We start from the raw sequence: 15,801 nt of genomic DNA on the forward strand, positions 1-15,801 counted from the left end.
GCAGGAATGGATCTGCACAGGTGGAAAAGCATTTGGACAGGCAGGTAGAGAGACAGCCTTATTAAGATGTTTTTTTGGTACATTGGGCTACCTCTAGGCTTTTTATTAATATTAGTTTTTGTCCTTAGGGTCCATGCATGATCTTTGTTCAATCAGTGTACTCTCATACAGGCTAAGAAAGGTACATAGCTTATTCAGGTTCCCCTTTTCTCATTCCTTGCTCTTACACCATTTTCACCTTTTGGAAGTCTGATAGTCACATGGGTAATGAATATAGGCTAGATAATCTGGTTTGCATTGAACCAGGTTATCTAGTACAAAGGGAAAACAGGGGTCCAATAGACCACTTCTCAGGTGTGGCCAGATTTCTCAGTGTAGCATGTGTTTTAGAATTAATGGTCTCACCACAAATACATGGATATTGGAGATAGATATCGAACAACATCATTTAAAGTATAAAAATTAAACGTGAGGGTAAATGTAGCTTCTTTTACCCTACATCTATCTACCAGAAGGGTTAAGTATATTATCTTTGTGATAAAGATTTGCATGTGGTGGAAAGCTGATTACTTATATGTTTAATGTAAGTAAGTCCCTTATTATCCTTCTTGTATCTCATTATTTCCTGAGGCAACTTTGATTTTCATATGAACACATTATCTGCTTTTTCTTGAGGCTTAGGCTTTGAATGCTTTTCATTTTTTTTCATATAATTTTTCCTTTAGATTACCACATTACTAACATCTTAAATTATTTTATCTAATATTAATATTTTCCATATTAGAACAATTATTTATAAATGCTGATCTATCCCCATTTCTTTGGAGCTCCCTGTTTCTTGGCATTACAGTTATTGCTACATAATGACATCCTGGTCAACAACAGACCACATATATGACTGTAGTCCTGTAAGATTATTATGGAAATAAAAACTCTCTGTCATCTAGTGATGTTGTAGCTATTGTATCATCTTAGCCCAACACATTCCTCATGTGTTTGTCCTGATGGTGGTGTAAATAAACCTACTGTACTGCCAGTCATATAAAAGTACAGCACATACAATTATGTGTAATACATCATCCTTGATAACGATAATAAATGACTGTTACTTGTTTATGTATTTACTATACTATACTCTTAATTGTTCTTTTATTTATATTTTTAAAATATATTTTATTGATTATGCTATTACAGTTGTCCCAGTTGTTCCCCCTTGCCTCCCTCCACTCAGTATCTCCCACTCCCTCCAGCAATCGCCCCCTTAGTTCATGTCCATGGGTCATGTATATAAGTTCTTTGGCTACTCCATTTCTTATGTATTCTTAACATCTTCCTGCCTATTCTGTACCTACCAGTTTGTAGTTCATAATCCCTGCACATTTTCTCTTATTCTCTCCTTTCCCCCTCCCAGCTGATAAACCTCCAAATGATGTCCATATCTATGATTCTGTTTCTGTTACTTAGTTTGTTTTTTAGATTCTGTTGTTGATAGTTGTGAGTTTGTTGTCATTTTACTATTTATAGTTTTGATCTTCTTTCTTTTCTTAAATAAGTCCCTTTAAATTTTATATAATAAGGGCTTGGTGATGATGAACTCCTTTAACTTTACCTTGTCTGGGAAGCACTTTATCTGCCCTTCCATTCTAAATAACAGCTTGGCTGGATAGAGTAATCCAGGTTGTCGGTCCTTGCTTTTCATCATTTTGAATGCTTCTTATCAGTCCCTTTTTGCCTGCAAAGTTTCTTTTGAGAAATCAGCTGACAGTCTATGGAAACTCCTTTGCAGGTAACTCTCTGCTTTTCTCTTGCTGCTTTTAAGATTCTTTACTTTTAACCTTTGGCATTTTAATTATGATGTGTCTTGGAGTGGTCCTCGCTGGGTCCAACTTGTTTGGGTCTCTCTGTGCTTCCTGGACTTGTATATCTATTTACTTTTCCAAATTAGGGAAGTTTTCTTTCATTATTTTTTCAAATAAGTTTTCAATTTCTTGCTCTTTCTCTCCTCCTTCCAGCAACCTATGATTTGAATGTTGGAACATTTAATGTTGTCCCAGAGGCTTTTTACCCTATCCTTGTTTTTTCTGGACTTTTTTTCTTCTTGCTGTTCTGATTGAATATTTTTTCTTCCTTGTATTCCAAATCACTGATTGATTCTTGGCTTCATCCACTCCACTGTTGATTCCCTGTAAATTTTTGTTTCACTTAGTGTAACCTGTATTTCTGCCTGGGTATTTTTTATGCTGTTGAAGTACCCAATGAGTTTCTTGAGCATCCTAATAACCAGTGTTTTGAACTCTGAATCTCACAGATTGCTTACTTCCATTTTGTTTAGTTCCTTTTCTGGAGTTTTGTTCTGTTTTTTCATTTGGGCCATATTTCTTTGTCTCATTTTGGCAGTCTCCCTGTGTTTGTTTCTGTGTATTAGGTAGAGCTGCTTTGACTCCCTATCTTAGTAGTGAGGCCTAATGTAGGGAAGCGTGCTTGTAAGTTGGATGGGGTAGAGCCTTAGGTTATTGTTTGGGTGGGGCAACCTGTGTGAACCAGGTTGATGGAGTCTCAGATATGTGGCTCTGTGTGGGAGAAGGCTCAGAAAAGGACAATGGCCCCTGCCTGTCCTCCGGAGTTTTGTCCAGGAGGAAGCTATGCCCTCGCATTTGCCCTGATGCCAGACACTTCAGTTTATCCCCGTATGCCAATGGTGCCCTTAAGGCTGCTGCCCCAGTGCTGGAGCCCAGAGGGACTAAGTCTGCATAAGTCCTAAGTCTATTGTGGGCCCTTTAAGAGGAGATGCCTGAGAATCCTGCAGTTGCTTCTGCCACCCCAACCCCCACTAGTTTTTGCAGCCAGAAGTTATGGGGAGTTATCTTCCTGGCACTGGAACCCTGAGCTGGGTGGTCTGGTGTGGAGCTGAGATCCTTCACTCCTGATACATCTATCCCAATTTTTATCCACCACATGTGGGTATGGGACCACCTGTTCTGTGTGTCTGTCCCTCCTACTGGTCTGAATGAATGTGACTTCTTTAATTCCTTGGTTGTTGGCCTTCCATACAGGTCTCTTTTCTGACAATTCTGGATGATAGTCGTTTTGTAGTTTAGTTGTAATTTTTGCTGTGGTTGTACAAGGATGCAAGCTGTGTTTACCTATGCCTCCATCTTGACCAGAAGTCTGTGGAGGAGAGCTTTATTGTTATTTTAGAGAATGATCTTTTTACTTACAAAAAATTTACTGTAAAACATGTGCCATGTTATACTGGCAGTAGCCTCTTACATCTTGGGTTTTATTGTGTCTATTGATTGTACCATTTTCACTTGTGCTTAATTTAATTTCATGTTGTTTTTTATAGTAACATCCTGTACAGGCTTGTAGCCTAGGAGTAAAAGGCTGTACCATATAGCCTAGGCTATAGCATCTAGGTTTGTGTATGGACACTATGATGTTTATACAATGGCAAAATTGCCTAACTACACATTTCTCAGAATATATTCTGGTCGTTAACTGGTACATGACTGTACTTTATTTCTCAATGCATTTTAGGTTTGTACTCCACAGAAAATATATTTTTAATGTAACAATAGCTCATGAATATTTTCAGCTTAATTATATTTGTGATAAATAGTACATATAAATATTTCTATTAACCTTATACCTGATCATTAACATTTCAATATCTCATATTTGTATAGCATTTTACAGTTTATGAGGTATTTTCACACACCTCATTTAATATTGCTAATTATCTGTGAAGAAAAGTTGAACTTTTTAATAAGTAAACCATAGTGTTTCCTCTATAAATTGTATTCATCTGTTGTTTTCAAATATATAACATTTATATGTGTACATATGTATATACAAATAGAGATATCATGAAGTCATTGTTATAACAGTTTATTACAATATAGTATATTACAATAATAATATGAAAACTATATTTTCTAATTTAGAATGAGGACAATTTCTCATAAAACTAAGATGATATATGTTATTCAATGGTCCTAGCACAAATTTGGTGTAATGATAACTATATGTTTGTTTGCAACAAGGAAATCAAAGTTGTTCTGATATTTTATCTCTTCTAAGACTTTAAGAAACTGTACACTGTTAAGCAAAAAAGCCTATCTTTTCATTCATAGTTCGAAGAGCTTTTTTATTAAAAATATCTGATAACACAAAGGATAACAGTTGATAAAGAAACCTGAGCGTGATAAACTGCATACAATAATGCACATTACTTCTACACTAAAGGGTTTGGAATTTTCAACACTCTCAATTCCCCTTGGACTCTAAACCCCCTTTAATTGTCTGCCATCTTCCCTTTTCAGATAAGCTTTTCCGTAAGAGATCTAGAAGTATATTGTCTGCAATGCCTTAACTTTTATGTGTTCTACAACACACTGCTATCTAGCTTCTACCTCTACCACTTCACTGTATTGATTTTGCTAATGATTAACTAATTAACCCAATAATTGCAAAAATATACACTTTTGACTGCTATCTTTCCTGAGGTTTCCATATCGTCATGCTTTCCTGATTATTTTCCTACTTCTCCCATTGTTGTTCTCAGGGTCTTTCTTTGCTTGTCTCTTATATGTTAGAATTTTTGAGAGATATGTGGCCCTCTTCTTTGCTTATATATTCATATCTACTTTCTATATAACCTTATTTATATTGTTTCTGTGATCTTACATATATCTCTATGTGAGTGAAGAGTTAACAAAATATGTTCTTCTCTGTGGACCAATGTGGCTTTGGGTTGAAGCTGTTCCCCTGGATTATTAGTAGGATTTAAACTATATTATAAGGCATGTTGATTATGTTAAAAATGACCCTTCAGTGGTAAACTGCATCTGGACTGGGAGGACTGTTAATAAACCATAGGTATCTAGTAGGAAGCTATAGCTTTGGGTTTCTCTGAGAGGGGTAGTTTTATAACTGGCTGGCCATGTCTCTTGCATAGACCTGGAAGCTATTTATATGGAGCCATTAAAAGAAATATTGGTCTAGTTTGAAACAAGGGGTTTCTAATCCAGAGTGTCTATATGCCCACCCATTGTGACATCTTTTCCTTACAGCTGAGCTGTCTTTTGTGAGAAGGGCATAGTAGAGACTAGCCCTTTGAGACTTCTTGTCAAGATGGCAGATAGATCAATGTGGTACTCACCTTTTCCCACAACTACAGAACCACCATCGTTCAGAAATACCTGAAATCTAGCTGAATGGAAGTCCTGCAACTAGGTATTTAAAGAAGAAGCCACATCAGACTAGTAGGAGGAGTGGAGACACAGAGTGGGCTAATTCCATACCCATGTGTGGCAAATAAAAATTGGGAGGGATATCTTGGTGGCAGAAATCCCCCTTGAGGAGTGAGGGGGTCCCAACCCCAAAACAGGCTGCCCACCTCAGGGTTCCAGTGCCAAGAAGAGAAGGTTTTGCAAGGAAACTCCATCCAGCAAAGCTATCATTTAGAATGGAAGGGCAGATAAAGTACTTCCCAGATAAGGTCAAGTTAAAGGAGTTCATCATCACCAAGCCCTTATTATATGAAATGTTAAAAGGGACTTATCTAAGAAATTGAAAATCAAAAACTATGAACAATAAAATGACAACAAACTCACAACTATCAACAAATGAACCTAAACAAAAAGAAAAACAACAAAAACAAAAGCTAACCAAACAACTAGAACAGGAACAGAATCAGGGAAATGGATATCACATGGAGGGTTTTCAGTGGGGAGGGGGAGGGGAGGAATAGGGGGAAAAGGTACAGAGAAGAAGATGCATAATTGGTTGGCATAAAATAGATGGGGAGTAGTCAAAAATGGTATAGGAAACAGAGAATTCAAAGAACTTATATGTACACCCCAGGGACATGAACTAAGTGGGGGGAGAATGCTGGAGAGTTGGGGGGGTACAGGGTGGAGGAGGGATAAAGGGGAAAAAATTGGGAAAACTGCAATAGCATAATCAATAAAGTATACTCTAAAAAATATAAAATCCATTCCTCAAAAAAAAGTATACTCTATGAGGCAAGGAAATTAATAATTTATTTTATGCTGTTAGGTCCTTTCATGCAGTATGATTATCTTTTATTGTTATGTATTTTAGAGTGATTTCCCAATAAACAGGTTTAAAGTGAAAAAAATGCGAATAAATGGCAATAAATACATATCTATTAACAATCAAATCTAAAAAACAGAATAAGTGAATAAGCAGAACAGAAACAGACTCATGGATACAGCGAACATTTTGACAATTGCCTGATGGGAGGGGGTTGTGGGGATGAGTGAAAAAGGTGAAGGGATTAAGAAGTACAAATTGGTAGTTACAGAATAGTCATGGGATGTAAAGTACAGCATAGGGAATATAGTCAATAATATTCTAATCACTATATGTGGTGTCAGATGGGTGCAGGATTTATTGGGATGATCACTTAGCAAATTATATAATGACGAATTACTGGGGTGTATACCTGAAACTAATATAATAATGTATGTCAACTGTAGTTGAAAAATAAAAAAAATAATTTAAAGGAAAAAAAAATCTAACTCTTAAATGCTTTGTGACCTGCCATGAAGAGTCCTCCTATTGAAGAATGTTGACTGTTGACATGAGGTATTTTCTGTCCTTTGAAGCCAAACGCTGCTTATTGTAGTCATGGGAGTTCATTTAGCCGAACCCAAGATTACCAATGGTGGGAACTGAACTATGACTTTCGTATCATCCATTAGTTGGCAACCTTCATATCTATACGTGTGGCTCAGATTTCAAACCATGAGAAACTGACCATGGAATATCCTATAAGTGTCTCAAACCCACAATTTGATTTTTCCTGTTACTCCCTCCCTTAAACAGCTTCTTCTCCAATAGTCCTCATTTTGATAAATGGTTGCACTATTCATTAATTAACCATACCTACTCTCCATAGTCATCCTTGACTCTTCTCAATCACCTTCCAGTTCTTAAACAGTTAGCAAATCATGTTGATTCAACCTCCTAATAGCTCTCAAGCAGTCATCATTTTTGTTAACTAAAGCACCACTTTATCTGATTTTTTCCCAGTTTTAGTCTTACTCTACTTTTTCATGTTCTAGCAATATTTCTAAAATATGAATGTTGTATGCTTGCTTCAAGTTTTTTCAGTAACTGTTTTAGGACAAACTCTGTAATAAGGCTCTTTATGATTTGACTCAAATCTTCTTTTTCAACGAACCTATCTTCTGAAAGTACATGCTATGCAAATTGAATTCTTTTCAGCTACCTTAACACAACATGTCCTTTCATGCCTTCCTGCCTTTTCACACACTACTTAATTCCTCTTCTGGACTTGTCAATGTTTGTCTCTGATGCATATCCTTCTCATTTATTAAGTTTCAGGTCAAGTTTATACTCTTGGGAAGTGTTTACTTTTGTCAGTAATTCTTCTCCATTCAAAGTATTTATTGACTATCTCCAACATGCATAGCATTGCATCAAGCACTATAGGTGTAAGGTTTAGCTACTGTTCTCTAAAATATTACAATCTGGTTGGGGAGACCTAAGTACATATAAAAATTAAGAAACAACATATATAATCTTGACTTTCAAATCTATTTCTATAGCCTTGACCTCTCATTTAATTTCAGGTCAATTTGTTTTTATACATTTCTACTTAGATGTTTATCTGAATTCAGAAGGCTCAAATAAAACTTAGCAATATCTTGCCAAACCTGTTCTTTTTCATTATACTCCTTTTTATTTTTAAAGTTACCAAATCCCCCCAATCAAAATTTCAGGTTCTTTTGACTTTTTTTTGTTTTTTCCATTTTCCTTATTCCATCATATACCAAAGTCATAATCTATGCTTTCCTTCTTTTCTACTTCACTATAATGATTTTAACATTAGTCCTTTTAAATTCATAGTTGGATCCTTCTGATTTTCCTGCCACTATTCTCTCCATACTCTAATTCCTGTACTTCTTCTTGATCAACATTTTAAAACCCTTATTTATGTCACTTCTCTGTATTATGAAAGGCATTTTCATTCTTTCTTCTTTCTCATCCTTTTCTCCTAACTATTCAAAGTATTTTTATTCTTTATCAGATGTCCTTTCTTCACTATACAAAATATTGCTATTCTAGTTTAGACATTAATAACCTCTCCCTTGGATTATCCCACTGTTTTTTCTGATCTCCTTTCCTCCAATTCCTCTCCATCCTTTTCATTCTCCAACATTCACACCAGTTATCTTTCTAAATAAAGAGGACTGTAACACTCTCTGCTTAAAAATCTCTACTGATTCTCTACTAGTTATAAAATAAAGTTCAAGCTTTAAAGCTACACACATAGCATTTCAAGTCTAATCCCAATCTGCATTCAAGATCATTTCCTGTCCTACCAGCAACACATCTTATAGTTCTGCCACTCTGAACAAGTTCTATTTCCTTAGGGGCCTGTGACTTTTACAACACTGTAGGCCTAAACATGCCTAAACTCAACATATGCTTCTTTAGTAGACAATTCATACTCCTCCTTTAAGTCTTCTTCCCAACTTTAAATTTTGTACTTTTTCATCATTATGCTAATATTTCCAAAACAGTCCCCTTTATATGGTATTACAATGTAACTATCATTACACAGTATTATAATTTAACTGCAAAACTTTCTTGGAGAGAGAACCATATCATTCACATTTCTATTCTGTCAGACTATTGTTCTATCACTTTTTTCATTTCGTAGCCAAGCTACACTTATTATCGTTACTTTCTTGCTCTATTTTTTTTACATCTCATTGCAATTTCTTTTGTACCCCCATCCTCCAATAACATTGCTTTGACAAAAGTTGCCAGTGTGACTTTTTTGTTGTGGAGTATAGTGACACATTGCTTCTATGCTGGATTTTCTCTCTTTGCCCCTTCAGGTTCACTTCTCCACTTGTCTCTGCCAAGCAGAGACTGAATAATGATCCTTGGGTTTTTATTTTGTGGCTGAGTTTGGCTAAAGGAAGGCACTAGCAAGAAATGGGAGTGTGACAGAGAAAAGAGGTTTTGATAATTACTCCTCTGGCTTCCTCTCTGCTGGGCCTGGTTAGCAGTGGGAATGTTTCTCTACCTAGGACCACAGGGCTCGCCTGGCAGCACTCTTCTACAGACACAGCTCTTCTCCGTTCAGGTCTATGGTGGTAATACTGGCTTTGTTGTCAGTTCTAGTGGTGCTTCACCGTCCTTAGTTGGCTTTCCAGTTCCTTTATTAACCTCTTTTTAGTTACCCCTTTTAAATGGGTCACCTGTTTCCTGCCAGGATCCTGGTGGATATGACTTTTGTTATTGGTTCCCTAGAAGTCATTTGATCTCCGTTAAGTTGTTTTTTGCCCCATGAAATTCTACCCTTCCTTTGTTTCCATGATACTGCCCTCTCCTAGCTCTACATCAACCATTCTATTCCTATTTGCAAGCTTTTTTTTTTTTTTTTTTTACTTCTTAAATGTTACTGTTCTTCAGTGTTCTAGCCTAGTCTTGTCATCACAGCACATATTCTTCATGGTTGATCTCATCTATTGTTTTAGCTTCAAATATCTTAAGCTTAGATTGTTCTCTTTAGCTCAAGACCCATATAATTTCAATTACATGTGATGAAATAACTTGTTTTGTCCTCTTCAATCCATTATCCATACTTATTCACAATAAATTGGAATGATATGTTAAGAAAGAAAAGATGATCTTATCACTTTTTGGCTTAAAATACTTCATTGGCATCTCTTAAACTCTCAGGATGAAGATTATATTCCTAAACATACAGATAAATTTTATTTCACCAATCTCCTATCTAGCCAAGCTAGTGGCATTTTTATTCTATCATTCAGCCATACTCTTACTCCTAGAACACATCTTTCCTTCCATTACTCCTGGCCTTTGTACATCCCTCTACAGTGCCATCTACCAGTTGTTTCATGACTAACTCCTATTTTCTTCAAAGCTTTGCTGAAGAGTGTCCTCCTATTCCATGAGGTCTTTCCTGAACTATACTGAAGAATGAGAGGATGAATTTAATAGTTCTTAACTATGATTGAGGGAACTACTGGCCACAGGTAGTCTAAAAATGGAGGTACTTTAGTAAATAACATGTACAGGTACAATATTAACAATTTATATCTGAATTATAGCTATTTTTATATAAATAAACATTAAATGTTATTATCTTTACTTGTTTGGTACTGTTGTATACTTCTGAAGCATTATTTTTCTTTTCTTCTAGATCATATAGTAGGGATTGTATTTTACAGTATAATACTTCTCCATATCCCCTTTATAATGCTCAATCTAGTGCTATGCATGTAGTAGCTTCAACACTTATAGTAAATAAATGGAAAATATAGGATGTCAGAGTGTACTCTGTAGTTGGTTTGTCCATCCTACTGCTTCTAGATGACTCATTTAGCTAATCTGAAGATGAAGCAGGAGACTCTAGCTTTTACAAGGCACCAAGAAAAGATTTTCAGTGAGGGAAAACCCATTTCTACCATAGAATTACTCCTGTTGATTAAAATTATATCACTACAATTAAACATATTTTTTTCATCTTGGTAAAGATGAAAATTAATATTTTTAAATGGTTTTCATCACAGTTTCCATAGAAGTTCAAAATAAGCAGCATTGTAATACCAAAGAAAACATTAAAATTTTTGCCTTATTCTTGAAGCAATTTATATTCCACTCTACCTTAATTTAATCAGTGAAAAGTAAAATAGTAACTAAAACAGGAGGAAGGAGTAACTGATGAAAATGCCTACAAACTCAGCAACTAAAAAGCTGCTAATAATTATACATAATAATCACAAGTTACTTACCTCTGGTTTACTGTTGGTCTGTGGGAAGAAGAAAAGTTCACTTTTGACTTTAAGTTGGATTCTTGAATTTGTTTGAGGGCCTCTTCTAATGGAGGCACTGGTTTTTGAAAAACTAAGGGGATAATAGAGAAAGATCAAATAGTACAGAATCACTTCAACTTCAATGATCTCTTGATATATAATTTAATTGGCCAGTGATAAAATGCTACTTTAAAACTTTGGTAAAAAGAATTTTCATTTTAGAATAGTCTAAATAGTTTAAATTTAGAAATCTAATCCCCAAAGGGAAATTGTTACCTCAAAATTCTTATCAGCAATTTTAAGAATATTTATCTGGAAAAAAGAAACTCTGAGAAATGTCCAGATTCTTTGTTCTGGCATGCAAAACTCATTGTATTTCATGACAGAGTTCCATAATTTTCTGACAAAATTTATAAATATTCTTATGAAGAAAAGGGAAAGCTATTTTTAAGCACTTTGTAAGTATTATCTAATTTAATACTCACTATGGCCTATGAGGCATTGGATGTTATTTGAATCTACATTCTGCAACTGAAGAAACTGGGGCATATAGAAGGTAAATGACTTGCTCAAAGTCATACATTACATAGACATTCACGCCCATAATATTTTGCACCTCTAATTTACCTTCTTTTTTGAGTTGAAACACAGCTGTCTTTTAAGGATATTATTTTTCTGAAGCCCTCTGATGTGGAGACATGATTTTCCTCTGATTACATACTATCCTTAATTCAAGGCTTGACACATCCGAACTGTATTTCCTCCTTTCTTCTTTAAAAACCCCTATTACAGACTTCTGTTCCAGATGGTAGCATAGGTAAACATAGCTTATCTCCTCACACAACCACATCAAAATTACAACTAAATTATATAATAACCATCACTCAGAACCGGTAGAAATCAAGTTGAATGGAAGTCTGACAACTATGGAATTAAAGAAACCACAAACATCCAGTCTGGTGGGAGGTAGGGAGACATGTAATGGGTTGGCCCCACATACACATGTGGTAGATAAAAATCCAGGAGGGAAATCTCAGGAGTGAGGAGTCCCAGACCCATACCAGGCTCCGAGCCCAGGGTACCAGAGCCAGGAAGATACGTCCCCATAACTTCTGGCTGCAAAAACCAGCAGGGATTGAGTTGGTAGAAGAAATTTTTGGAGTCTCAAGGAGTTCCTGTTAAAGAACCCACACATGAACTTACTCAGCACCTGGGTAGCAGCTAGAAAGGTACCCGTGGCATACAGGGAGGAATTGAAGTGTCTGGCATCAAGGCAAGAGCTGGGGAATAGCTTTCTCCCAAACACAAAGGCAGGCAGAGCCACAGAGCTGGAAGGGTGCCATATCTGAGACTCCATCAACCTGGCTAACACTGTTCCACCCACCCTGCAGATTCCCTGAGGCTCTGTCCCATCCAACTTACAGTTGTTAACAGTAACTTTTCCATATGAATGGCTGTTCTTGGCTCAGGTGTCACAACTTTCTAAATCCTTTCAAACAAGAAACAGCTGATCTTTGTGAGCTTCCAGACCCCCAACCCCATACCTCTTGCCAAGTGGCCCCAGGCATGGCACTAGCAGCAAACAGCCTAGATTCACACCTTCGTTTTATTTGGGAATCTCCAAGCCCAGCACAAATAGCCGCCATCTCAGATTGCTCTATAGTTCAGGTAGGGTGGCCCTGGGCAAAACACAGGTGGGGACTGACCTTGGTCTGCACAACCTGGGAAACCCAAGGGACTGGGCACCCACTGGACAGCTACAGACCATGTAGGAGCACCACCACCCTGCCTCTGCATAGTGGATCCTCCATAGATGGTGGAGGTTGGTGGTCAGTGGTCAGAACCAATCCTTGCAACTGACTGGCCTGGGTAAATCTCTCCCATTGACCTGCCAAGAGCAACCAAGGCTCAACTACAAGAGGAGGGTGTACTCAGCCCACACAATGATGCACCTCAAGGACCCAGCTTGGGTGATAGGGAAGGCTGTGCCACTGGACCTTATAGAACCTACTATATTAGGCCATGATATCAAGACACGGAGTCATAGCAGCTCTACCTAATACATAGAAACAAATACAGGGAAGCTGCCAAAATGAAGAAACAGAGAAACATGGCCCAAATAAAAGAACAGATCAAAACCCCCAAAAAAGAACTAAACAAAATTGAGATAAGCAATCTATCAGATGCAGAGTTCAAAACTCTGGTTATAAGAATGCTCAAGGAACTTAGTGAAGACCTCAATGGCATAAAAAAAGATCCAGTCAGAAACAAAGGATACATTAATTGAAATAAAGAACAATTTGCAGGGAATCAACAGTAGAGTGGATGAAACTGAGAATCAAATCAATGATTTGTAACATAAAGAAGCAAAAATAACCAATTAGAACAACAAGGAGAAAAAAGAATCCAATCCCCCCACCAAAAAATAAAAATGAGGATAGTATAAACAGCCTGTAGGACAACTTCAAATTGTCCAACATTCGCATCATAGGGGTGCCAGAAGAAGATAAAGAGCCAGAAATTGGGAACCTATTTGAAAAAACAGTGAAAGAAAACGTCCCTAATTTGGTGAAGGAAATAAACATGCAAGTCCAGAAAGCACAGAGAATCCCAAACAAGATGGATGCTGAGAGGCCCACTCCAAGACACATCATAATTAAAATGCCAAAGGTTAAAGATAAAGAAAAAATCTTAAAAGCAGTGAGAGAAAAGCAGATAATTAAGTACACAGGAATTCCCATAAGACTGTCAGCTGATATCTCAAAAGAAACTTTGCAGGCTAGAAGGGACTGGCAAGAAATATTCAAAGTCATGAAAAGCAGAGACCACAACCAAGATTGCCCTACCCAGCAAAGCTATCATTTAGAATTGAAGGGCAGATAAAGAGCTTCCCAGACAAGAAAAAACGAAAGGAGTTCATCATCATCAAATCATTATTATATGAAATGTTAAAGGGACTTATTTAAGAAAAAGAAGATCAAAACTATGAACAATAAAATGGCAATAAATACATACCTGTCAACAATTCAATCTAAAAAAACATACTAAGCAAACAAGAACAGAGACAGAATCATGGATATGGAGAGTGTTTTGATGTTTGCCAGATGGGAAGGGGGTCTAGGGGAATGGGTGAAGAGGTGAGGGGATTAAGAAGTACAAATAGGCAGTTACAGAATTGCCATGGGGATGTAAACTGCAGTATAGGAAATGGAATAGCCAAAGAATTTATATGCATAACCTATGGACATGAACAATGGTGTGGGGATTACCAGAGAGAATGGGGAGTGCTGGGTGGAGGGGAGCAAAGGAGGAAAAATTGAGACAACTGTAATAACATAATCAATAAAATATAAAAAAATAAACTCCCCTATTATAATGTTTGTTATTTACCCTAAAATGTTTCAGCAAAATGAGCATATTATTGTGTATGTGTTAGTTGAAACTTGAACTCTAAAGATAGTTCATTTTCCTAATCAAGGAATAATAGCATAATATACTAGTGAGTAATACACAATTATGAGATGGTTTGCCGGATATTGGAATCATAAAGGACCAACCCTCTTGAGGCAGATACTATCAAGCTTACTATCAAGCTATAGATTTTGACTGTTTTCTAAGTAGCACACTCAATGTCCAAAATGGGTTTTTATTGGTAAACATAATAGCCTGTTGAGTAGCCGGGTGACTATTAAATGTGGGCTTTCTTTGTTGAAATTAAAGGATAGAGGAGTGGGGAGAAAATGCAGACAAGTGTAATTGAACAACAATAAAATAATTTAAAAAAAAGAAATTAAAGGTATTCAAAACAAGTGGATTTCCCTAAACATATTTTAATCACTCCCAACCCTTACATGAACAAAGAATAAGAATTTAGGGAGGTCTATGCTTTTTACAATTAGGGACTGCACTTGAGGTTTGATCTCTAGTCTTGTGTCCAGCCATTAATATGGAACATTTCTGATTGTCCAGTGCAAGAAGGCACAGAATCTTTTGTCTCTGGAATGTGGTTGTGTATGCATGAGTGGCCCTTTCATTTAAGGTGCAGACAACCTAAAAGGAGAGAAAACTGGGACTTTCTTGAGCTTACTGAATGAGTTGTATGAATTGTTTTATATCTGCTTTGCTAATGCATGTCTAGTCATGCTAGATTATAGTCTGATGTTTGTTATTACTAACTTCTACCACTTATCTCTCAAAGAGAATTTAAAAACTAACTTAGGTAAATTTACAACCACTATTACTATTTCTTGTTGCTGTTAATCTCGTGACCTCCCAGTAACTACCTCTCATTCATTAACAATTTAAACCTACATTTTTTGAGTACCCACTGTGTATTAGGGCTTTATTATTTCCTTTAATCCACTAGCTCCAATCCTTCTCATTCTTTTACTCTAATATTATCACTCTAACAATTTTCTGGTCCCACTGGAGCCCTCAATCTGTTGTCCTTCTTTGTAGCAATGGGAAGAGCCAGCTATCATGCACATGTGGGTGAATCTTTAGTTCAACTCTCCTAAGAGAATAAACTAAACTAATAGACAACAGTTGTCTTACACAGCTTTGTTTTTGCTCTTTGTTGATAGCACTGACGTTTTTAAAAATTACACTGAACTTTCTTAAATTACTAATTTAACATTTTGTATAGGTAATATATTCATATTCAGGAATAAAAATATGATATTGAATACATTTGGCAGTCTTGTTCTCATTGGTCATTCATATATTCTTTCATTGTTTCTTTAGGCAAATATAAATACATATTGCAATTTCCTCCTTTTCTCACATGGAAGGCAGAATATTATGTATACTGATCTGGACCTTGATTTTATTCTTTAAATGTTCTGGAAATCAGGGACAGATCTAAGTTTTATGAAAGTATAACACGTACAATTTGGGGGCCCTCATTAAGAAAACATAATGCAAAATTACTAATATAAAATTATATTTAGGGGTCATG

The 15,801-nt window shown here is 36.3% G+C and overlaps 1 protein-coding gene across 3 annotated transcripts in view; it reads right to left on the reverse strand.

Annotated features, from left to right (window-relative positions):
- CEP126 (centrosomal protein 126) overlaps positions 1 to 15,801 on the reverse strand; it is a 70,022-nt gene that overhangs the window by 30,950 nt on the left and 23,271 nt on the right. For all 3 annotated transcript variants that reach the window (XR_008426929.1, XM_053925074.1, XM_053925075.1), the window contains exon 4: positions 10,824 to 10,935. Coding sequence is in view for 2 of the 3 variants with exons in the window: in XM_053925074.1 (XP_053781049.1) it covers positions 10,824 to 10,935 (112 nt within the window). In the remaining variant the exon portion in view is untranslated. The remainder of the gene's footprint in view (positions 1 to 10,823; positions 10,936 to 15,801) is intronic.

Source organism: Desmodus rotundus, chromosome 5, assembly GCF_022682495.2.
Source record: "Desmodus rotundus isolate HL8 chromosome 5, HLdesRot8A.1, whole genome shotgun sequence".
In the NCBI taxonomy this organism is placed as follows: Eukaryota; Metazoa; Chordata; class Mammalia; order Chiroptera; family Phyllostomidae; genus Desmodus; species Desmodus rotundus.